General features: G+C 35.4%; 3 protein-coding genes across 3 annotated transcripts; 2 read left to right on the top strand and 1 right to left on the bottom strand.

Moving 5' to 3' along the window:
• Nucleotides 1–2,992: 2,992 nt before the first annotated feature.
• LOC104894721 (protein CHROMATIN REMODELING 8) lies at nucleotides 2,993–10,614 on the top strand. Its single transcript, XM_010681018.4, has 7 exons — nucleotides 2,993–3,323; nucleotides 3,872–4,426; nucleotides 4,611–5,007; nucleotides 6,597–7,440; nucleotides 7,736–8,345; nucleotides 8,533–9,000; nucleotides 9,623–10,614. Exons 1-7 carry the CDS (start codon nucleotides 3,234–3,236, stop codon nucleotides 10,304–10,306), a joined length of 3,648 nt encoding a protein of 1,215 aa, XP_010679320.2. The 5' UTR covers nucleotides 2,993–3,233; the 3' UTR covers nucleotides 10,307–10,614.
• Nucleotides 10,615–11,730: 1,116 nt separating this feature from the next.
• LOC104894722 (H/ACA ribonucleoprotein complex subunit 3-like protein) lies at nucleotides 11,731–14,095 on the top strand. The gene is made up of 4 exons (XM_048637664.2): nucleotides 11,731–11,838; nucleotides 11,981–12,055; nucleotides 12,498–12,540; nucleotides 13,783–14,095. Exons 2-4 carry the CDS (start codon nucleotides 12,002–12,004, stop codon nucleotides 13,878–13,880), a joined length of 195 nt encoding a protein of 64 aa, XP_048493621.1. The 5' UTR covers nucleotides 11,731–11,838; nucleotides 11,981–12,001; the 3' UTR covers nucleotides 13,881–14,095.
• A 5,185-nt stretch (nucleotides 14,096–19,280) lies between these two features.
• LOC104894723 (probable methyltransferase PMT3) lies at nucleotides 19,281–22,644 on the bottom strand. Its single transcript, XM_048637669.1, has 7 exons — nucleotides 22,414–22,644; nucleotides 22,129–22,293; nucleotides 21,638–21,820; nucleotides 20,917–21,511; nucleotides 20,414–20,526; nucleotides 20,034–20,254; nucleotides 19,281–19,602 (listed from the first exon to the last, which is right to left on the bottom strand). Exons 1-7 carry the CDS (start codon nucleotides 22,642–22,644, stop codon nucleotides 19,281–19,283), a joined length of 1,830 nt encoding a protein of 609 aa, XP_048493626.1.
• Between the last annotated feature and the right edge of the window lie 3,285 nt (nucleotides 22,645–25,929).

The raw sequence follows: 25,929 nt of genomic DNA on the forward strand, positions 1-25,929 counted from the left end.
GTGATCCTCGTTCATCTCAATGGCTATTATATGGCACTGATACATGTGAAGCACTCTTTCCACATGGCTATTTTGTATGTCTAATGGCACCAGTTAAAATATTAGCTAGTTGTAGGAATATTGGTTGTGTTTTCAAGTTTCCTTTTATGGTGCGTTTACTTTCCCTTTTATTTGCTCAAATGGAACTAACATGAACTTATCAAAACCTATCTTTCTAACTAATATGAAGTTATCTTTCATGAAACTTATTTGTCTAAGTTTTGCAGAATACACTAGGAATCAATAGTGCTATTCTTGGGTTTCTTTGGAAGTTCATCATTGTATGTGTTCTATTAACATGGTGCAATGCTAAAAAATTAATATGCTTAAAGATGTAGGACTCAATTTTAATTTGATAAATAAAGAAAATTTGCATTGCATTGGTAAGAAACTGTACCTTATAGCCACTTCAGTTCAAAATTACGCGACATGAGTTAAATGAACCACCAATTTTTTTTTCCAGAAATTCTATAAATAGTGCGTTTTTTCGCTTACCTAATTTGATTAGAACCTAATTTGACTAGTTAAAATATAGGAAAAATTGATAAGAATAATCCCACCTTTGCCCGGTCTTCCATCACTGGTACCACCTACAATTAATCCAGCAATAATCCCACCTTTTACCCCCATATTCTCTCATTGGGCCATCATCTGTTGGTGACCTACAATTATAGGTAATCTTCCCTAATTACGTTATTAACAACTAATTAAATATAATTTAACCTTAAATTTTTAATTAAAATCTTAATTCAAATTTATATATTAAAAAATTACTTTAAAAATAAAATCCCCCTCCCCTTCCCCCACTACTGCCACCTCCCCTTCCCCCATTGCTGCCACCTCCCCTTCCCCCACTGCTGCCACCTCCCCTTCCCCACCGCTGCCACACCTCTGACACCCCTCCCCCACCCCCGAAAACATCACCTTCTCCCCTAAAACCATCCCTCCCCCACCCCATCCCCACGCCCACCCCCTGTTGTCACCCCCACCATTACCCCCTTCATGGTTCCTAATTAAAGCAACACCACTAATTACTGCCACCACCAACCGCCGTCACCACCATCGCCCAACCCGAACCCACAAGCACCGCAACCAACGTATGCAAACCCCAGCACACAACACCACCAAAATCACCACCACTTCCACCTTCGTAACCACCACCATTCTCCATTGAAACAACCCACAACCACCATCTCTATTGCAACAACCAACACCCACTATCATTATCTCCTTTGAAAACCCACCATTCGACAACCAACGACCCCCATCAATATCTCCTTTCGAAACCCACCGTTCGAAAACTCATAACCATCATATCCATCGTAACAAACCACCAACATTTCGGAAATTAATTGAAAACGAACAGATCTGGGTGGTCCGGAATGGATTTTTGGGTGGAATGAATTCAATTTGGGTACTAAACCGATTTTTGGAGGACAAGCAGAGGGTGGTGGTGCTGATAGAACATGATGTAGGTGACAGCAGGGGAAGGGTGTGGGGAGCAGGGGTTAGTTTAAGGAGGGGGGAGGGCTTTTTTTTAACTTGATTTTTTTTTAAAAAAAAAAGTCAACAGTAATTTATGCCGGTCAAACAAGTCACAGGTCACCTGTACCAATGAGAGAATATAGGGGTAAAAGGTGGGATTATTGCTGGATTAATTGAAGGTGGTACCAGTGGTGGAAGACCGGGTAAAGGTGGGATTATTCTTATCAATTTTTCCTAAAATATATGTTTTACGGTTTTTTTAGGAGACATTACATAATTTTTAATATAGCCTTCAAGTACTTGAATTTTCATACTCCTATATTTTTTGAGTCATACACAATTATTGGATGTACATTATTTGATAAGTAGATGGACATATGGAATAAATAGTGTTTTGAAATTGATAATATTCAAGGTAAGGAATCATTAATTTCCAAAGTGGTATTAATTGGGTTGAGATTATGACAAAATCATATGTTAACATTAATAATTATACATATTAGTTTTGGAATCAAGTTTGCAACAAAATAAAAAAACTTTTGAAGTGAGTTTAATACTAAAAGATAACACTAAGGTTACATTTAGTAGTTTTTGAAATGAAAATTCAAATTTTTTTCTAGTGATAGATTATTAAGATGTTTTAATAGTTTGATATTACTATTTATAAGTTTAGGTATTGGAGAAGTTGTCCAATACCTATTAGGTTATTATAATTTAGCGTCATTACGTGTGTTTTGTTTTTGCAAAAGGCAACGGTTATACAAAATTCAATTGAAGTTCGATATCTATTATCTGGTTACATAAAGTTGATAATTGTTTCCTTTACATTATGGTAATTGGTAACATATTCCTCCAATTTATTCCTATCGCTTAACAAACATTGACAAACTTTTCATTTACCTCTAAATAAAAACCTTCGTTTCATCTCCCTCCTCTAACTCCAATAGGCGAGAATCGATCCCAAAACCTTTTAAAACTAAGAGGGAATCTCTAACCACTAGACTGTCCCTTATTATCTTAAACTCATGCCAACTTGCTTAGATAAGCAAGTCATAAAACCTCAAAACTAACTCGATTTATCGTATCCGATTCGTGTCATTATGCTCGGATCAACTTTAGCGAACTATAAATACATGTTTACTCCCTATATCTCTATTCTATATGGGAAGAGGGGTAGGACACCAAAATATTAGAAACTCCATTTTACCCTCATTATATCTTTATTCTAACTACTTACTTTAATTAAAAAATTAAAAATTAAAAAAAATTACCCAATTAATTTAAAAAATAAAAAAGACTAAAAGGAAAACCATCAACAATTCAAATATTCCTAATTTATTAGATATAATTTACAATTAATTTAATTTTCTACATCCCCTAAAAAAAAATTAATTTTCTACATATCTTCGCCCGTGCATATAAAACTAGTACATAAAAGATGGGCGGTAACCAAACGATACACATCCTTATTCCTTACTCGTTAGGGAAATTAGCAATGAAGTACAATACTTTAGGGAAGTTGGTTAACGAATTTTACAACTCTTGGAGTGGTAAAATTAGTTGCACCCTCAAATACTCCCGCGCACGGTTAGAGAGAGAAAATTAGGGTTCATCTCTCCCGATAACTTTTGTCGATTCAATTTTTCCCCAAATTGGCTTGAAATTTGTTTGAATTTCAAACTGGAATTTTTATAATTAAATTGAATATCATGGAGGAAGAAGAAGACGCGTTTTTTCTCAACAGTTTAGGGGTCACCTCTGCTAATCCTGAGGACATCGAAAGAGATATCTTAGAGAAGGTAACGATTTCTGAATTTTGCTACTCATTTTATTAATTAATCTCATTTTTTCATGTTGAATTTGGTTTAATTACTTCATTGGAGCTGTGTTTTGATGCTACGATGTGAGGTTTAGTGAATGTTTAATTGAAATTTTGCACTAAGAAATCAACGGTTTGGAGAAGACGATTACTGAAACAAAATTAATGTTTTGAGGCAAATGTTGCTGGTAAATGTTAATTGTAATTAATGTGACCTTTAATTGATTATCATACAGCTGTAATTTGTCTTTTGACGGAAGAGATCATCATAATTTTGCCTATGATTGATCAAGGGTGATATATCGTGGGTAGCGTTAGTATTTTAAGTTTAAATGTAGTGTAGAGATCATCATAAGTTTGTGTATGATTGAGAAGATACTTAAGATTGTATGTGATGTTCTGGGAGTTTTTCCTTGAATTTAGGGATCTATTCTCATGGATTGATGAAGTGTGGGAGTGAAGACATGTGTTATTTGTTATAACAGCTAATTTTGGGGAAAGCTTTGGTTTTCTTATGTTAATGTGCAGGCTAGAAATAATGCTGAAAGCAGTTCTCATGCTGGGAGGGGAACAACGGAAGAAGAAGTTTGTACTGATGTCACGGAAACCCAACATCTGTCTTCTAGCCAAGTGGAATTGTTGAAGAAGTTAAAGGCCATAGACGTTGAGATAGATGCTGTGACCTCTGCTGTTGAGCAATCAAAAAGTGGGATAACGAGGGAAGAGCTTGACAATGAGAGCTATGGTGGGAAGGATGAGGATGATCAGGGAATTGAGGAGGCTATGCCTAATGATTCTACCCTTCAGCATGCTTTGGCTGCTGATCGACTAAGAAGCCTGAAAAAGACGAGGGCTGAATTCCGTAAAGAGCTTTCCAACATATGTAACGACGGCAAAGCTGATGAGCTTGAGGACAGGTTGTTGAAGTATATGGTAAGGGAAGAGGTTAAATCAAAGCGGAAGTTGAAAGAGGTAAAGGATGTGAAAAAAGAGTCCAAAAAACAGAAGAAGACAGTCTCATACCAGGAGGATGACGAATTCGATGCTGTGCTAAATGCTGCTTCCGGAGGATTCGTTGAAACGGTGAGTTGAAAAATTGAAATAGAACATACATGATTGTTCTTTTGGGCTGGGTGTGGGTATTGGAAGTTGCGTCTGTTGATCTCACTCTATTGTCTCATGTTAGTTTTAATTAGTTCTTAGTGACTCACCTTTTAACTTTTGCAAAGCTATGGTTTACTGGTTGCTAAATACCCTTACGTCTCAGGAAAGGGACGAACTCGTACGTAAAGGAATCTTGACACCTTTTCATAAACTGAAAGGCTTTGAACGCCGCATACAGAAACCAGAGCCATCAGGCCTGCAGGAAAATGAAAATGTCATAGTTGATCGTGCTTCTGAAAGTGTTGCCAGAATGGCTCGGTCGCTCTCAGAGGCTTCACAAGCTCGTCCAACAACTAGGCTGCTTGAACCAAAAGATCTGCCAAGACTTGATGCACCATCTCACACTTTTAACAGATTAAAAAGGCCCTTTAAGATTCCTAAAAGTTTAGACAGTGATGGAGAGAAGAGTAATGACACAAATAGGAAAAAGAGGAGGCCGTTGCCTGGTAGAAGATGGCGGAAACGCATTGCTAAGGAGGAGATTGCTGCAGAGGAATCTGGTATGTAAGTATTATTTAGTTTTGCTTTGTTTTTGGACTAAATCTCTTTTTTTAGACATTTTAAATTGTTGTGATTTTAAGTTCTCGTGCTTTCGCTGGTTTATATTGTTCATTTTTCTTTGTAATTCCAGGTTCTGTTGGAGTATTTCTCTTTTGTCAAGCCTCTTTTCAAATGTCTTTTTTTCATCCTAGAATTTCAACATTTCCGCGGTGAAACTGGCAATATTTCTGCTTTATTTTAATTAGCATATAGAGACCATTGAGTTTGTGTTTTGAGCCTTTGGCAGCTTGAAATGTTCCATAATATTTTCTTTGCTGGAGTCTCATGGAACATACATGCATGATTTTGACATATAATTGCAATTATCTCATCTTGTGAGCATGTGGCTCCTCTGTGTGCTTCTTTTTAGGCAAGAAACAAAGAATCCTTTGTTGAAACTTTGAAAGAGAAAGTGATAGGCGTGTTGTGCACCTAACAAAAATAAATCCTAACTAACCTAATAACTATACAACCGGTAATCCCCAGAGACAAGCTATACCAAACATCAGATATTTTCTACTCGATTCAACTATTAGGTATGTTATTCAGTCCCTCCATCGATCTAATCTTGATTTTGTTGCCCACTTTTAGTCTTTGCAGGTAGCTTTGCTACTATGACATCTAAATTTCAAGTTTTTCATTTTGATCTTTGGAACTGAACTAGCCACCTTGGGTGGCCTCGTGGTGGCTCTAATCCCCCCCCCCCTCCCGGTGTTACTTCTGTTGACACAAATCAGTAGCTACTGGAATAAAGAAGTCAGAACAATACGACCATGTCATTTGGTGTCATGCCGTGTTCCAGGAGGCGTAGAGTTCAGTTTCAGCGAGTTTTTTTTTTTATGTCGCAGGTTAACACGTCGGTGTTTCCTATTTTATTCAAGGCAGAAGCATAGTTTTTCAGCATTTTATGTGATTATAGGTCAACTCGTTTGTGTCGTTTTCTGATACGACCTTGTTACATGAAGCACAGTCGTGTTTCATTGCTCCAGCCAATAAATCAAGATTCCAAAAGCCCACAAGAAATTGAGGATATCGCATTATCCTGAAAAACCATTAAAAAACAAGAAAACAACTCTTGAAGTGACTTGGAAATAAATAGAATCAAATGAATGCAAAATTAGCCAAAAATACTCTAAACTAATTTTAATGAGACTTAATCATCTAAATAATAGACTAATATCGACTCATCGGAAAGCAATAGTTAACAAAATTTATGCTCAGTTACTTCACATTCAAAGCACGCTGTCGTGAGATTGGATTGAAAGCATGAACTCATCTGTGTTTTCACTCTATACTTCACTGTTTCGAATTTTAGATATTTTCTTTTATCACACAACCTATGTTCTTGTTACCTCTTTTGCTCTTCATCCATTACTGACCTTTTTTTTTTTCCCCTGAGGAAACACATTACTGATTTCTTAACTTTACATGTAATGATCATTCTTTAACTCTGTACCCAACAATGCGGGTTTGATTTCTTGGTTAGGATATTTTGTAGCTCTTAAGCTTTGAGAACTTTTGCGAAATAATTTCTTTTCATTAAATGCAGATTTACACGATGACTTAGTGACAGAAACCCAGGATGTCGAGGGTGAAGAGCTTCTTTCTGTAACACTTGAAGGTGGATTAAAGATCCCTAAAACCATATTTAACAACCTTTTTGATTATCAGAAAGTCGGGGTTCAATGGATGTGGGAGCTGCATTGCCAAAGAGCTGGAGGGATCATTGGGGATGAGATGGGTCTTGGTAAGACCATTCAGGTCCTTGCATTTCTTGGATCATTGCATTTTAGTAATATGTACAAACCAAGCATTATTGTCTGCCCTGTCACACTGCTTAGGCAATGGAAGAGGGAAGCCCACAAATGGTACCCTGGCTTTCATGTTGAGATACTTCATGATTCTGGTGTTGACAGTGTGCGGAAAAAGAAGCAATCAGGACCTGGTGAGAGTGATTCTGAAAGTGAAGGGTCATTTGAAAGTGATCGGGAAAGTGTTCTTCCTTCAAGAAGCGCAAAGAAGTGGGATTCCATGATAAAACGGGTGTTGAGATTGGAGTCTGGATTGCTTATCACAACGTATGAACAACTTCGTATTCTTGGGGAGAAGCTACTGGACATTGAATGGGGTTATGCTGTTCTTGATGAAGGTCACCGTATCAGAAACCCAAATGCAGAAGTTACTATTGTGTGCAAGCAGCTGCAGACAGTTCACCGTATCATAATGACCGGTGCACCAATTCAGAACAGGTTGTCTGAATTGTGGTCTTTGTTTGATTTTGTCTTCCCTGGAAAATTAGGTGTCCTGCCAGTATTTGAGGCAGAGTTTGCTGTGCCCATACAGGTTGGGGGTTATGCTAATGCTTCTCCATTGCAAGTCTCCACAGCTTACAGGTATGTTTGGTTGCCTGTTTATGTGACTTATTTCTTTGAAATTTGAAGCACTGCAATTGTTTTTGTCTCTAGTTGACTTAATTTAATGGAGCACTCATTAATATCCTCGCGTCTCACCTTTTACTCATGGTACTATCTATTGTAGGAATATATGAACTATCAAATTACGATGTATCAAATGGGTTAGGTTTTTAAAGAGTTGATGTTCAGAGTTGAGAAATGAAAGAATTTTAATGATCAATTGTCCTTTGGCTGTATGTATAACATTATAAGTCCTGGTTTTCTCATGGATCAGGTGTGCCGTTGTCTTGCGTGATCTAATTATGCCTTACCTGCTGCGTCGTATGAAAGCTGATGTGAATGCGCAGCTTCCGAAGAAGACTGAGCATGTCCTGTTCTGTAGTCTAACTCCTGAGCAACGATCAATCTATAGAGCTTTCCTTGCTAGCTCTGAGGTGGAGCAGATTTTTGATGGGAGTAGAAATTCTCTGTATGGTATTGATGTGATGCGTAAGATATGTAACCATCCTGATCTCCTTGAGAGAGAGCACTCTCAATATAATCCAGACTATGGTAATCCTGAACGCAGTGGGAAAATGAAAGTGGTTATTCAAATACTCAAGACATGGAAAGAGCAGGGTCATCGTGTTCTTCTTTTCTCACAAACTCAGCAGATGCTTGATATCCTTGAAAATTTTCTGATTGCTAACAAGTATAGCTACAGGAGAATGGATGGTCTTACAGCAGTTAAACAGAGGATGGCCTTGATAGATGAATTTAATAATTCAACTGATGTATTTATCTTCATACTAACAACCAAAGTTGGCGGTTTAGGGACAAATCTAACTGGGGCAAACAGGGTGATAATATTTGACCCAGATTGGAACCCATCAACAGATATGCAGGTTAGTACAATTTATTATATAGGTGTTCTTTGCACTTGCCAGTTAAAGGATCTTTCTCATATATTTTCCAATAAACTGTTGTATTTTTCTCGCTCTTGTCATTGTATTAAGTACTTCTTATGCTTATTCATTTTGGAAGTCGTTTGTTTTCAACACCGTTGACCATGATATCTGACTATGTTAACAGGCCAGGGAACGTGCTTGGCGTATTGGTCAGACACGGGATGTAACTGTTTTCAGATTAATCACACGTGGAACTATAGAAGAGAAAGTTTATCATAGGCAGATCTACAAACATTTTTTGACTAATAAGATATTGAAGAACCCGCAGCAGCGAAGGTTCTTTAAAGCTAGAGATTTAAAGGATCTTTTCACTCTAACCGATGAAGAACATGCTGGGTCAACTGAGACTTCAAATATATTCGGTCAGTTGTCAGAGCAAGTGAATTTGATTGGCACTGAAAAAGATGATGAGCGGAAAAGTAATAGCTCTAGAGAAGGAGCTGGATATGCAAATGGTAGAGTATTGGATGGAGAAAGTGGTTTGCCACAAGATAATTCTGGAAACGAAGAGAAAGAAGGTGATGAAGATGGTGGAAAAGCGGATGAAGAAACAAACTTTTTGAAGAACCTTTTCGAGGCACAAGGAATACATGTAAGATTTTAAAAAACCTGTTACAGCCTGTTTATTCTGTGTTTATTGCCTTGCGAAATTTGTGCATTAGAGAGTATATTATAATTTTGGGGATACACATGTTATGAAATATTGAAGCATTCCTAAGTCTTTTCCATCAATCTGTGTTTTGCTGCTTCGTGATGCTATACTAAAGTTTCTTGTCCAAATCTGTGAAGTGTATCTCTTCAAATTTTACCTCTCCATTCAATATTTAATGTTTACAAATATATAGGGTACCTGGGAAATTTGTCACCTTTCCTTATATGGTAATAAGACTAATGGTTTATAACTAGATTTCTCAATATAAGTGTTCTTTTTTAAACTCATGTCGTATGCTTAATCTTGATGGGGGTAATGTTTCATCTTTTTTCGGACGAAGGGAGTAGTACTCATATCTTCAAAAAAGTTGACCTTGATTTGGCCTGTGTCTCACAACTTTATTATGATGTTAAACTTTTTTTTTTTTTTTTGGAATGAGCATTATGATGATATTAGATCATCTTTTTCTGCCAGTGCCTAGCCAGTTGCCTCTCTCCCTGCTTCTGTTTGTTTTCATATGTTTCATAATAGCATACGCTTCCTTCATTTGTTCCTCTTGCAGAGTGCGGTAGACCATGATGCAATCATGAATGCCCATGATGAAGAAAAACTGAGACTTGAGGAGGAAGCTTCCCGAGTCGCACAGAGGGCGGCAGAAGCACTTCGTCAGTCACGAATGCTTAGAAGCAAAGAGAGCATATCCGTCCCGACTTGGACAGGAAAGTCGGGGGCTGCCGGTGCACCTTCATCTGTTCCCCGAAAATTTGGCTCATCAGTGAACTCTCAGTTGGTAACCAAGTCCCGATCAGAAGACGAGGTACCGAGAAATGGTATAAATGGATTTTCAGCAGGAGCTGCTTCTGGGAAGGCATTATCTTCGGCTGAGTTGCTGGCCAAAATTCGAGGGAACCAGGCTAGCGCCGTCGGTGATGGGCTTGAACATCAGTTTGGTTTGTCTTCGAGCTCTTCTAACAGGACAAGTTCCAATGATGCTGGGCCTTCTCGGCCATCTCGGAATCTCAGTGGCGCGCAGCCTGAAGTTATTATCAGGAATATCTGCACATTTATTCAAAATAGAGGTGGGAGCACCAGTTCTACCATTATAGTGGAGCATTTTAAAGATAGAATTCCTTCGAAAGACTTGCCTTTGTTCAAAAATCTTTTGAAAGAAATTGCTTTATTAGAGAAACATCCAAATGGTTCGGTCTGGGTTCTAAAGCCAGAATATCAGACATCACGTTCTTGAGCTGCATCAGCTGTTGATCTTTTTCCAATTGACACAAGTTTTGAGCTTCAAAATATTTTTTTGGTTCGAGCTATCAATAGAGAACTACCCTGTTGCGTTTACGATTTTGGCTATAAGCAGGGAAGTTTAGAATAGACTAGGAGCGTATTCTTTGAGTCAAAGTTTTAGGGATGTATCCATTGTAAATAAGATTGTATATAAGAATATTTCCTGATAAATCTCAAAAGAAAATTTCAGTATTATGTCTTGTTATTTCATATTGGGTGTAAGGGGAACTGTAAGCTTAATTTTGAAGCAAAAAGGCATGATCTTGCTTGCAAAATGTCTCTAGAGACTAAAGAGACATCTAAAAAGGCATGATCTTGCTTGCAAAGTGAAGTCAGGAGGTTGTGTTGTGTCATTAAACTAAATTTTTTATGATAAGATGAGACATGAAGTGCATATTGGCAAGATTTTTGTGAGATGCTTGCCTATATCTTTTTCTCTCGGAGGGGGTTTGTTTTTTAATACTTGCAACATTGATATTTTTGATAATACATTCTCTCTTTTTCTCTTCTAATCCAGGTTTTTATTTATTTATATATATCTCTCTCTCTAACCCTCTCCTCTCTATGGTTCTTGTGCACATCTTAATGTCGCGGGTGTTAAAAAACAGAGGAAGTATATGACTTTTACCAAAAGGATTGTAACTACTCTTATGTTTTAGTGTTAGGGGGAAAAATGACAATTACTTCACACTGTTAATTTCTTATAACATTCATAATACATATGTTGAAAATAATATTGCCTGCATATGATTTCATATTTTATCTTTTGCAAATCAATAAAAAAAAGTTGTGAATTATATCAGTTGCTTTTTTCCCCTCTTTTCCATTGAGTGAAAATAAAAATTCATCTTACAAAATATCCCGTAAGTAACATTGATAGGAAAATGCAACTATAAGCTATTTGTTCGAAAGCTGAAAAAGTCGGCGAAATGCCCAAACTCTCTCCGACAATTGTATGGGTCAATTATTAATAACCTAACTTCACAAATACTATAAAATAAGTCCTTTATCGTTCAATATGAAGCTCTTCAAAAAAAATTTAAAAAAAAAGGTTCAGTATTAAGATTGAGAAATTCAAACTACATGAATAAAATTCCTCTAAACTACAAGTGCTTGAATCAGTTGGTAAGGAGTTGTTCTAACTTAGTCATAAGTATCTAATTCAAATCCTACAATACAAATACAAAATCCAACAACAACTCAAATTCGAATTAGTCGAAATCTAGTAGACTCGAATTACCAAATGACATACCTTAAAAAAAATTAATTTATCCAATACTCCCCCAAAAATTGGGAAAAGAATTGAAACAAATATTCACAAATTAGAGCTACACATGAATCATTAAGAGCCCAAGTAAAGAAAAGGCCCGCGTAGAAAACAAATCTTCACTACTCATATAAATACCAACTTTACCAACCATTTTTAGGGCTTCGTTTTTGTTGTGTAGAACTGCAGAAAAACAAAACTCGACATACACTTTTTTGGTGAGTTCTTTCTTCTATGCCCTTAATTTTTTTCTTGTAATTATTTTTGTAGCTGATTTCTTCTACTTCATACGATTAATATTCAAGTTTTTTACATGCTTAATTACTGATATTTTTGTGGGATTTTTTTTGTTGAAAATAGTTGTAAAAAAGAGAAAAAAAAATGTATCTGCAATTTTACATCAATGACAATGGTGACAAAGTCTACACTACCAAGGTACCTCCTTTCTCTCTTTTTGTTGCTCAATTTTTTTAATGACTTGATTTTTTTTGTTTATTGTGTTGTTTTTTTTGTGGGTGCACGAATTTGTATGATAAAAAAAAGATGTGTTTTTCCCCCAAAAAAAAAAAAAAAAGATGATGTGGGTTTTTGAGTTAATTTATTATAATTTGAAGATTTTAGTGGCTGTGAATTTGCATATAATTTTGTGGGTTGGTTGTGAAATTAATATTGATACTCTAATAAGTGAATTTGCCTGATTATATGTGAAATTTGATCTAATATAAAAATGGGCTACTTTGGTCATACCAGGCATCCTTTTTCTGTATTGAGTTTTATGATATTGATGTTTCTGATTATTTTTGTATAAGTTTTGTTTTTGTTTTTGTTTTGGGCATCTTTAATTGAAGCTTTTGTTTTACTTCATGTATGAATGCAGAAGGAATCCCCTCTTGGCAAAGCAACACAATCAGCTCATCCAGGTAAAATTGCTGCTTTGTAGAAAGACCACATATGTTCTTTATTACATGAACAATGTTTTAGAAGAAATTTGTGGTGGCAACTCTCAGAAGACCTAATTGATGAACCATAAACTTGAAGTTGATCATTTTTTTGTTGAAACTGGTGTTCCCAGTTCCCACATCCTAGATTTTGTATAGTTTGATGAGTAATATGATTGTTTTGCTTAATTATTTGGTTGGTTTTTTCAACTGTGATCGAATCCAATGTTTATTATAGTTGTTTTGATTCTATGGTGCTCAATCTGTTGTAATTATTTCACTGCGTATTGATCGACATGTTAACATGACTGGTTTTAGCAGCTGGTCCAGTAGTATGTAGGTCTAAAACTCGTAGAATCCAGGTTGTGTTTGATTCAAAGTTTTGAGCTCGGATTTTTGTTTTCAACTAGTTATTAGGCCCGGGCTATGCCCCGGGTAAGAAAAATTTTCATTTTTTAATATTGTACTTTGATATGATAAGTGATAACACTAAATAAAACTTGGTCTAGTGGTTAAAACTTTAGTACATGAACTTGAGGTCATGGGATCAAAGCTTATACTATGTAATTTCTAATTTTTTTTATTGTACATGGATTACATGAACTTAAACTCCCTAGGGAGAGCGCCACGTGGCACCGTTCCTCGTTTACGCACGCCTTTTAATATATTAGTATAGATCGGTAGTATATTTTAATGAAAATTAGGTTTTGATCTTCATTTTTCCTTTGCTTGGTTCCTTGATGGAAGTTTTGGAGAGGAAAGGAAAAGGAGGGAGGGAATGAAAGTGGGAGAAAAAGAGGAAGTTAAGGAACAATATGTAGGAAAATGTGGGAGACATGTGAAATATTTTTAATCCGAATTGGTAAAAACTAATTTTTCGGTTATAGTGTTTTTCCTGCCAACCAACACAGCATAAAGATAAACTCTTTATCAATGTGAAAATGTGGATTATGATTTTTTTTTTTAGTTGATGTTTGTGAAACTACATTATACTTCCCCTGTCTCTAAATAGATTCAATCAAATAGAACAACAATTAAATTAAGGAAGACAAAGAAAGCCTACTAAATTAGTCATGATTAGAACGTGGAAGATGCCAAGAGGGTAATTTATTTGTAAGTATGTAGAAACAGAGGAAGTATCTGTAGTTGTCCGGATGCTTTAGCTAGGACTATCTTCTACATTTCTTGGTGCGTCTCTGACTATTGTGGTTACTGACTCTGCAGCTCGTTTCTCCCCTGACGACAAATATTCGAGGCAGAGATTCCTGTTGAAGAAGCGATTCGGACTGCTGCCCACCCAACAACCACCCCAGAAGTACTGAGAATGGAAAACTTGCCCCGTATGTGCCAAACTTACTAGTGTCGGGGAGCATTAGGTAGTGCTAGTTGATTTGGTGTAATATAGAAATGGAATTTGCTCTAGCTTTTTTCTCGTTTGTGGTGTTAAATTGCAGATGTGCATTAAGATGTAGACTTTTTAAGGATGTATTGTTGACAGTGAGTTTTTTCTAATATTGCGAGTTTTATTTTCTATTGATTTTGTGGTTCAACTCTTTTCTGCTTTACTGAGCGGTAGTATAAATTAGCATGATTTCAGTGATTATGGATTTGATAGGAACTTAATTACTCGTGTATCAAAATTTTGTCATCTGGAAAGCTTTTACTTTATGTATTCGATTTATTCAAATTGCTGATAGTCACATTATTTCAACCTCTTACTATTTAAGGATTTATAGTTGGACTATTTCTTTGCTCAAATTTAGTAAGGGTTGTTGGAAAAACTAAATCACAAACCTTCACTAATTCGTCTGCATATCTTAAAATAGTATATGACTAGCATATTTGGATGAGTGAGTACATTGATTAGCAAATGTGAGAAAACCTAACATTACACTACTAATATTGGGTTCAAATCTGCTGAATGATGATGTTACCATGCCAACAAAATGATTAGTAGGCAGATTGTGCATTTGTGTGGATCACATATAAATCACAGTCTTAAGTATATTCTCAATCATAGGCAAAATTATGATGATCTCTACACTATATTTAAACTAAAATACTCACTGCCCACGATATATCACCGTTGATCAATCTGGCAAAATTATGATGATCTCTACGTCAAAGGACAAAATTAGAGATGTATGATAATCAATTGAAGGTCACATTAGTTACAATTAACAATTAACAGTAATGTTTGTCTCGAAACATTAAAATTTGAATACTAAGAGGTTGAAATAATGTGACTATCAGCAATTTGAATAGATCGAATACATAAAGTAAAAGCTTTCTACATGACAAAATTTTGAAAATACAATTGTCGGAGACCGTTTGGGAAATTCACCAATTTTTTCAACTTTCGAATAAACGGCTTATAGTTGCAATTTTCAACCAATCTGACTTTAGGGAGATTTTCTAAGATGAACTTTTATTTTAACTCAATTGGAAAAAAGGGGAAAAAAAAAGCAACTGATATAATTCACTACTTTTTTTTTTATTGATTTGCAGAAGATAAAATTTGAAATCATATGTAAGCAACATTATTTTCAACATATGTATTATTATGAAGACAAACTAAACTGATGAGAAATAACATTGAAAAATTTCCATTTTATTTAGACTTACGTACGTGAGTAACGTATAAGTGTTATAAAGCATCACCTTCCTCCGTAACCTATAACTAGGGCTATACATCAAGCATCATCATTCTCCACCTCCTCATCATCCTCTTCAGCATCCTCTACCTCTCAGCATCCTCCTCAGCATTCTCAGGATAAACATAAGTATAGTATAAATCCCACAACTTCTTATCCCACATGTACGGATCTTCACAGTATAGGTGGAAATAATATGAAATTTCTGCTTTAGCGCCGGCTGAGAGTGGAAAGGTATAGTTCCATCTGCTCGTAGGAGGTGAAGGCGGCGGCGGAGGAGTATCAACCACTACTATAGTATGGCTGAACAATAGATAGAAGAGAGAAGTTAGGGTTAGGTTTAGATAAAGGAGAGAAAGAGAAAAATACCTAGTAAACGCCGGAGGAGACACCGGAGTAGACGTCGGAAGAGACGCCGCAGCAAGCGCCGGAGGAGACGCCGCAGCAAGCGTCGGATTAGTACTAATGAGAAATTAGGTTAGAAAGAGAAAGAGAGAGAGAGTGAGAGAGAAATTTATGCAGAGCAACATTAGCGGGAGATTTCTCCATTTTTTTTCTCACTCTCTTCACTCTTTCTCTTTCTCTCTCTATTTGAAAAATCTAACTGAATCTTGAATTGATTCCCTCGCGTTCCGGTATCTATAGGCATTTGATTAAAATATATTAGAAAATATGAAATGTGAAGTGGTGTGGAATGTTAAAGGATAAAATATTAAAAATTAAGGAAGGGGAGGCTTGGAGTGCGTTTGGTTGTTGATGAAGAAATTAGTTCTATCCTGCATTTGATTTAACTGCATTATTTCATAAAAGTGAAAGTATTGGGTCAGACCGTCTGGCCCAATACATATTGTCAGACGGGTTAATCCCCGTACTCTGTATTTGTTGAAACAAATTTAAAACCCAAAAATCCCCACTTTTTCATCTTCTTCAATCCTAAATTTTTCCTTTGGTTTACTGGAAAGACATCTTTAATATTTTATACTGTAATGAGACATTGACATCGTAACACCACAGTCCACAAGTCTACGCTTTTCCACTCACCTCAAGTCATGCCATGAAAAAGTAGCAAGAAAGGAACATGTAAATTCGCCACAGAAAAAGGATTTCCCCACCTTTGTACCACAGAACACAAGCTTTTCTTGAAAGCTATTTAGAGTTTTGAGAACCCAGAAATAAGCGGTATCTTTCTCTCCTAAGGCGGCTAGAAGAAGACAATTTCTACAAGAGACTATCTCAAGAGGAGGAATTGTCGCCGGATTCCGGCGCCGGAAAAATAAGAAAGTCGTGTAAGTTCTAAATAGCTTTCAGTTGATTTTTTTATTTTTTCCGTTAGTTCTTTTCTTTCAGTTGGTTATTGTTTTTGTTTCAGTTGGACTTTGTTTTGTTTCAGTTGGACTTTGTTTCGTAATATGTATACCAACTGAAACAAATAATGGACCAACTGAAACAAAGAATGGACCAACTGAAACAAAACAAAGTCCAACTGAAAGAAAGAATGGACCAACTGAAACAAAACAAAGTCCAACTGAAAGAAATAATGGGCCAACTGAAAGAAATAATGGACTAACTGAAAAAAAATGAAGACTACCTGAAAAAAAATGAAGACTACCTGAAACTCAAGTGAAGTCGTCCGACGAGAATATTGTGTCGGACGAGTCCGACACAATATGATCTCTTCATAAAATGCTCTCCCTATTTCTTGTCCTGTTTTGAGCATCTGATCACTATGGAAGAACGAGATATAACTATAGCTTATATGAGAAATGCAAGAACTTATGTGCACCATGAAGTATATAAGATGCAATTTCTTTATTCTGTCACCCTTTTGTCTTCATCATTCAATGAATCCAGCCCCGTTTAATCATTCAATGAATCCATCCCCGTTTCTGAGATTTTGGAGGCTCAAGGGCGAGCCTACATATTAGGGCCCTGATTAAGTTCAAGTTTTTTTTAATGTTTTATTTTTCGGTCTATACCGAAAAATAAACAATTTTTTGGTCCAATTTTTTTTAAAGAGACGTTAAAATAAGAATGTAAGTACTTGATCATTTAATATGTCAATCAAAAAACCAAAAAAAAAAAATTGAAAATATGCACAATTAAATTATTAATAAATAAAGTTACAACCATCGTTATAGAAGGACCAAAGGCGGAAAAATTTAACCTGGACCGAAATAAAGTGATAAAAAATAATAAAATTTATATTAGATAATATCAAAATTTTATTAAAAAAAATTACGGATTAAGGGTCTGTTCTTTTTTATTAATTTGCTTTGCACTATTTTTAATAAAATATTATGAACTAATCTAAACTTATTCAGAACAAAGTATAGTATAAATCCCACAACTCCTTATCCCACATGTACGGATCTTCACAGTATAGGTGTAAATGATATGAAATTTCTGCTTTAGCGCCGGCTGAGAGTGGAAAGGTATAGTTCCATCTGCTCACCGAAGACGCAGGAGGTGAAGGCGGCGGCGGAGGAGTATCAACCACTACTATAGCATGGCTGAACAATAGATAGAAGAGAGAAGTTAGGGTAAGGTTTAGATAAAAGAGAGAAAGAGAAAAAATACCTAGTAAACGCCGGAGGAGACATCGGAGGAGACGCCGCAGCAAGCGCCGGAGGAGACGCCGCAGCAAGCGCCGGAGGAGACGCCGCAGCAAGCGCCGGAGTAGTACTAATGAGAAATTAGGTTAGAAAGAGAAAGAGAGAGAGTGAGAGAGAAATTTATGCAGAGCAACATTAGCGGGACATTTCTCCATTTTTTTTTCTCACTCTCTTCTCTCTTTCTCTTTCTCTCTATTTGAAAAATCTAACTGAATATTATCTAAACTTATTCAGGTCTGTTCTTTTTTATTGATTTGTTTTGCACTATTTTTAATAAAATATTATGAACTAATCTAAACTTATTCAGAACAAAAAACAATAGGGGTAAAATTAAATTTATCATTTTATTACTCCGATTCATTATGCAGTTCTACAATATACAAATATCAAAATTGTATATTAAACGAAAATACAAGTGGGAGTATAAGACTAAAAACTAAAGACATATTGAAATTTATATGCATTAACGACCTTTAAGGGTCTACAACATGACAGAAAAATAAAAACATATTTTTATGGCATAATCTGTCTACTTCTATGACCCAATCTATTTTCGAGTTCAGTCGTTCATTAAAATTAATCAGCAACAATCTGATTTCACAAAACTTATTCGAGTTTTCAGAAAAATTAAATTGATTTAATGTATAATACTTAGTTACTATGAAAAAATACAGTGTTTCAACTTTTTTCGGACGAAGGGAGTAATACTCATATCTTCGAAAAAGTTGACCTTGATTTGACCTGTGACTCACAACTGTATTATGATGGTAACTTCTTTTTGTTTTTGGAATGAGCATTATGATGATTTTAAATCTTCTGTTTCTGTCAGTGCCTTGCCAGTTGCCTCTCTCGCTGCTTCTGTTTGGCTTCCATATGTTTCATAATAGCATCCTCTTCCTAACTTCATTTGTTCCTCTTGCAGAATGTTGTAGACCATGATGCAATCATGAATGCCAAGGATGAAGAAAAATTGAGACTCGAGGAAGAAGCTTCCTGAGTCGCACAGAGGGCAGCAGAAGCACTTCGTCAGTCACGAATGCTTAGAAGCAAGGAGAGCATATCCGTCTCGACTTTGGACGTATATAAATAACTAGTATATTTGGACGAGTACATGATTAAATCATGTGAGAAAACCTGCATTACTGAAACCTCAAACTACTAATATTGGGTTTAAATCTGCTTTATGATGCTGTTATTAGTAGACATATCGTGCATTTGTGTGGATCATGAATCTATTGTTTCTCTACTGCTCATGGTTTTTCAGTAAGAAGAAAATAACAACTCTACCATTCCTATTTCCTACTGATTTCAATAGGAGAAATATGGCAAAAGAATACTAATATTTATCGTTCAACATGAATCATACTTTGAACAAATTGGGAAAACTGAACAATATATGCTCCTGTTATATCTTGACATCTCAGTTGACTCAAGAGATCAATCTAACCAGTGGGATTTAATCTGAATCTCCAACACTCTCAGTCGTATGCCAAAGCTTTTTTTGGATAACCAGGACTGTCATGGCCTCTTCTTCATCCGAGTCTGGGACAGAACCACCTGTTCCAACAGACTCCCAGTGCAATGCTGGTAGATGCTTCATGATGTACTCGACCAAGGACCTCTTATCTCGGACAATGATAAAACCTTGGGGCCTGACGATACGGTCCATCTCAATTAGTAGATCCTCAATACTACAACCTTTCTTTTCAACATCGGAAATGACGGTCCAAGCGTGTAGTAGATCATAAGTTCGAGGATAAGTTGAGAAAGATTCACACCTGTTCAAGTTATAGTAAACCAGAAATGAGGAACATATTCAAGCTAAACAAAAATTACTAATAATGTTTAATGTCATCGATATGAGTCAATATTTTCTTGATCTAGGAGCACCCAATAGTATTTTATTTTTGTCGTTTATATATCTGGCTGAAATTACACATAGTATGTTTTGCTAGCTGGTCTTCTGTCACCAAACAGTTTTTGGTCACACCAGTTAACTTTGTTCTGTTTTGAAATTTTGAGTTTGGTTTTTGTAACTGCGCCACTTTGGATTTTTGGTAACTAATTTCTCTGTTTAAGTCTTCACCTAGTTCTTGTAACTAGTGCTTTTTGTTTAACTCATTTAAGAAATCTGACCATCGTTTACAAGGAATTGCCATTAGCTGCTTAGTCTGAATAGGTAAATGTAATGTACGAGGGTCTAGCTTACCAACTGTGATATGCACCTATCAAGCCTCGATCAAAAACTATCTTTAGGGTGTTAGGCCCGTCTTCGCCGACTACATTCATCACCCACAAAGGTTTATCCTTAAGAGCAGCTGCAAAAGAACCTAGGTTTGCTTTCATGTCCATTACATTTCTCAATGTATCAGGCCTGATTTTTGGACCCAACAAGTTCCAGTAACCTTGAACTCTTCTACGCCAGATGTCCTGCATATATACAAATCATTGCGGCGAAACATGAGTATAACACTAATTAAAATCCTATGTCTCATATCTCTAACAGAGAGGTACTGTGTTTACAATTAAACTCAAACCACAAGCAAAAAATCGAGGAGAAATTATCAACTTTATTTCATTACAGATTACCGTGTCCTTCTCAAACAATTCAGGGGACAATCCCAAGTCAGCCAAACGAGGTGATGGAGCATTCACTCGATTTGGCCAAGCAGCCAATTCACTTCCACTTGCTTTATGATCATCTAATGCAGCAAAACGTGGTAATAAGTTATTGTTGCAGACATGAAAATCCAAAAATTCTGAGAATCAGGGGGTTAAAGGAACGAAAGAATTGTTTCATTTCAACAAATTATAGACTAAAAATCAGAAAAAAAAATTTCACTTTATGTACAAACTAGCCTAATGTGGTGTTGTAGAGTGATTATTGTCCATTGAGTATTACAATATATATGAGTTAAAAGATAGACCTGTCAAAAACTGTCTCGACCCAGAACCTGATTAATACTAACTTGAAAATCCATCTAAAGATATTTCAATAAGGTACTTAGAACTCGAAAATGAGATTGACCAACCTGAACCCAACATAGCAACCCAGCCAAAAAGTTAGAAACATCTAGTTAAGAGTCACTTACGTTCAGAGTAAAGTGTAATGCAAGCTTCCATGGGAACACCCCAAGTGACGTCTGGATCATCGTCTGTTCTGCAGAGAGGAGGCTGAGTACCAGGATTTCTTTCCATGTAGCAATCATTTGTTAGAGGCTTTACCCAAACAACAGTTTGGTTCTTCTTAGCAGCTATTTTCCAGCACATCTTCTCGACAAAGGCACTCATTTCTCTCCATATTCTAAGATCCTCTTCATCTTGTGCATAAGCTTCAGGGGATGAGTAAGCAAAATACCCTCCTGGTCTAAGCACCCTATCCAACTCGAGAAGCAGGATGCCATTTCTCTGAAGCCAGTCAATTCTACAACGGGAGCAATGTGCAAGCTCGAAAGATCTACTGGGGTAAGGAAGTCTTTTTGTTCCTAAGACACCAAGAAAAGCCGGAAGCCCTCTTTCCAAAGCAAATTGAATCTGGTTCTCGTGCACATCATTTGGAGCTAATGACATTGTAATGACATCATACTTCAGTAGGTACCCGCCAAAACTTGCAACCCCGCAGCCAACATCTAACACTGTCCGTAACTTTCCTTCGTTGTTTATAATATCATTCGGGAATTCAAGCATCTATAATGAGAAATATGAACGAGTTGATTTATGAAGTTGTGGAATTTCATTGCATATGATGCATGGAACATATAAAAAGATCAAAGGATGCGAATAGGTGGAGAGAACGGATATGTATATACTCACATTAGCCATTGCCCTGATGTACTTATCAGCACCATAATGGAAGTGGGTTCCTCCTCCAGGGAATGCAATCTTTTCTCCTCTGACAACCATCCAATTCTGGTCAGATTTCTCTGTTGCAAGATGAGTGTGAGGGATGTTAGCTTTCCATACTTCATCTCTACTTCTTGGCCATTTAATAGGTACCTGCATCCATGACATTCAGACTAAATGACTAATCAAAACGTATACATGGAACCAACATGTATTTGGATCAGCTAGTAGGGGGGTTGTCCTGGCTTCACTAGAGATCTCAGGTCACAGCCCTTGGAATAACAACACTTATATGGAGAGCTTTGCCCCTATCGCCTATCGGGCCTCTCCCAACTCGAATCTGTATTAGTTGGAGTCTGGTAGACTTTGCATTACTGGGTGGTTTTCAACAAAAACAAAGTTACATAAATATTATACTACATAGAGTTATCAATACCAAACCTTATTCTAGGAACAAGTACCTTGTAGCCTCGTGGTGGAGGAATTAAGCAATTGTAACGTTTTTCAGGAGGAGGGCAATGTCGTTCATAGTGCTCCATCAATGTCAAATCGAGCTTCAACCTTGTTTGATAAATAAAATGCCTATCTAGGCAAGGAATAAGCTCGGAATGTCGATCATCACAAACCTTTGGAAGTTAGAAAAATCAAGTAGAGGAATCAAATTCTTTTTTACATGAAGGTACGTAAAGGTTAAATATAAAGCCTTTTTCATAACTCATGATAGAGATCATAAACACAATACTCACAGGAATACTCTTCAGCACAAAACTGTTCTCTTCCTCCTCAATAAGCGAAGAAGAATCCGCTTCCTCTTCACCACTAAGTGAAGTTCCCAACCTTTTTAGTGATTTGCTGCCCAACTCTACCGCAGACTTGCCATGACTTCGTGAATAGAGGTATATCAGACCAACAATGACTATAACTAGTATGATAGGGACTAGCCTCCCCTTTTGCCCACCTTCCACCCTTCCCCTCATCGTTTCTAAAGAGATTCAAGACAGCTCCACCTCTTGTTTCTTAGTTGCAGCTTGCTAAAGTTTGACTCCTCAAATAGAGAAACTGATCTTACTTTGTAGAGCACACTGAAGGCATTATTTCGGTGCCAAATTTCTTGTCAACTTGGGCTATATACAAAAATTTCAACACACAAATTTCAATACAAAATTATAATAACTATCACATTTTTACAAGATTAGAAGTCTAGAAACACACCAAAGCTCCTAAGTCTTAATAGGTAAGGATCTATGTTGTATGTACTTTGGAGTCTTCAATTCTAAAGTAGATGAATAATTGTTCAATGACAGTAACAACAAAATTGACATGATTTTTTGTTTTCCTTTTTTTGGGAATGGTAAGATGAAAGACCCTATGTAACTGGACGTCGAGTAGGTTAGCTTAGCCCAAACTTGGAGGCCATGCCTAATGCCTTTGAGAGTTGAGGGCGGGGCACGATAAGAGATCACTCTCTCCTAGAAACTTCAGTTGGTACCAGTCGAACTTGTGACCCCAAAGTCTCTGGGTAGTAGGTAGTAGGTACTAGGTAGGATTCTACCAACAAGACCAACCAACTCTAGTCACCACTGTCCACAAACATGGATTTACTCATTTACATAATATTGAAGTTACTAGAGAAGGAGAGATCATATACTTCACGAGTGAACTTGTAAGCAGATAATTTGGTAAATTTACTTAGTGTTCTCCATTTAGCTTTTTTCTATATCGAATTCATTCAAATGCAAAACTGACATCTTATAAGGGATCACTAATAAACAAGAAGATGCAAATTAGTATGAAAATTCAAAAATTTGTGATTGTACTTCCAAACCTTTAAAAATGTTGTAGTATAATAACAAACAAAATATATAGTGAAACAATTACTAACACGAAAAAAGAAGAAGTTTACATTACCATAAGACCTTAGCTATGGAAGTTGAGAACTTTCTCATTATCTGATTATCAACACCAAAAGAAAACATATTTGACACTACAAAACTTTGACTGAACACTTATTATCTTAATTATCAATATATATTTTTCCTGCATGACAAATATATATTGTGACAAATTTAATACAATCCTAGGTAACAAAAGTTTATCCTATTATATGAATCACAAACGTAGCTAAAGTTGCGTCTACTGTCTACAAAACGTGTCATGATGCACAATGTGCGTAATTAAAAGATGGGGAAAATCATATTTTATTTCTACCACATCCATTCTTTTTCTATTTCAATAGTAGGTTCTTTTTCTATTGCAATAATAGGTTTGGACATGGTACTCAATGAATTGAAAAAAGTTGATAGTTTAGCATAAAGGTGTCTTCTAATTAATTAGAGAAAGAGAGAAAGTAAACCTTAATGATGTAAAAGTAATTTTATGAGGCAAAGTGTATAATTAATAATGATTTTAATAATATAAAATACGGACAATATCATCAATTACTTTTTACAAAAATTGAAAATGTTATAATAATAGATGTGAAATCACCCGAAGTGGTAATTGTTGCAATAGAAAAAGAACATATAAATTATTACATAAGGAAAAAAGGATGACACCAAAAACTGTAAACCTCGTTATAACCTCAACTAATAAAACATAAATTCACCCTCTTTTAGTATTATACAAATCAATTAACAAAAACATTTACAATATTTCTAATTTATTGGTTTTAGAATATGGAAAATAAAACAAAAAATACAATAAACTTTGTGAATAATTTTTCATACATGTTCTTACATAATCATTTCAAGAAATGTTAGCCCAAAAATCTCATTATATTGTAAATTGAACATAACAATAAGTAGCTTAAACAAGAGTTTGAACTTTAAAGTCATGAAAAAAAATAAAATGAAAGATGAGATATTGGGAGATTGAATAAGATTATTAATGAAGAAGATTAATCATATTACCTTGGTTTAGATTTGAGAACCCAAAAAATATTTGAACTTTGATTTTTTTTTGAAGAAATTGGGATTACATAGGAAAGTGAAAAGTAAAAAGAAGAAAAAAAAAGAAGAAAAATGTGAGGGAGATGATGATGTAAAAATAATAGAGAAATGAGCAAGGAAAAAGGAAGAAGGAGAATGGAGCGGAAGACTCGAGTGTGGAGAAGTAAGGTGTCTACTTCAGAGTGTTTCTTGTTGAGTTCGTTACTCCTTTGTCATCATCCCCATTCATTATTATTATTATTATTATTTTTTTTATTTTTTTTTTTTTATTATTATTATTTTTTTTATTATTATTATTCCCCGTCAAAAAAATAAAATATTATTATTATTATGATTGTTAGATCGCTACCTATATATATATATTTTTTTAATAGTACAATTAATTCATTAATAAAAAGTCATACGACATCTACATAAGCAATCGAATCAAACAAATACATAAGTTGAATCAAACAAAAATTTCCTTCATAAAAACTACGATCGTCAAACAAATCTTGCAATGTGAATTATTAATGTGAATTATTAATCAATGTTTTTTCTTTTTTTTTTCTTTTCTGTTTATTAATTACTTTATTTTATGGTAATTTTTATTTTTTATTTACAATAGCATGGATGTGATTTCAATACTTATTTTAAAGATATGATATAATTAATATTTTACAATTTTTTATACTCCTCATTCCACCAGCATTTTAGTTAAAATAGGTAATATAAATTTTTTGACGAGGGTTGAATATTATCTTGAATTTATACATATCTTTGATTAGATAAAAAGTCGTATATTTCTTTTAATATAAGATATTTGAAAAAATAAATATTGAATTTATTGAACGAACATATAAAATTATTGTAGTTCATTTGATTTTGAATAACTGTCATTTAATGTTTTTTTTTTCTAATTTTAACAACTAGTTTTGCCAAACCCTTTTAATTAAACAACTACTTTAATCGCTTATCGCTAATAGCTACTAGTAAATAGCTAGTAGCTACCCCGGACAACTAAATCTACTTCAACAATTAACCGCTAGTTTTGCCAAACATGCCCTAAATCTCAGACGTTATTCGTAGTAATGTTCTACAATCGCTATCCATAATCTTCTACAAACGCTATATGCTACTACAACCACTACTTTACCAAACACTTACAATCTTCTTAAGTAACGTTTTGATTTGTTCAACCACTACGTACTCAGCCGCTACCTAAAACACTAGTGCTAAATCGGACGTTAATATTGAGTTTGGATCGCTATCTAGTATCTAGTTTTAAATTAAAAGAAAGGGTTACAAGTCCAACTATAATATAAGTACGTCCTT

The sequence above is a fragment of the Beta vulgaris genome, chromosome 5, assembly GCF_026745355.1.
Source record: "Beta vulgaris subsp. vulgaris cultivar EL10 chromosome 5, EL10.2, whole genome shotgun sequence".
Classification (NCBI taxonomy): domain Eukaryota; kingdom Viridiplantae; phylum Streptophyta; class Magnoliopsida; order Caryophyllales; family Amaranthaceae; genus Beta; species Beta vulgaris.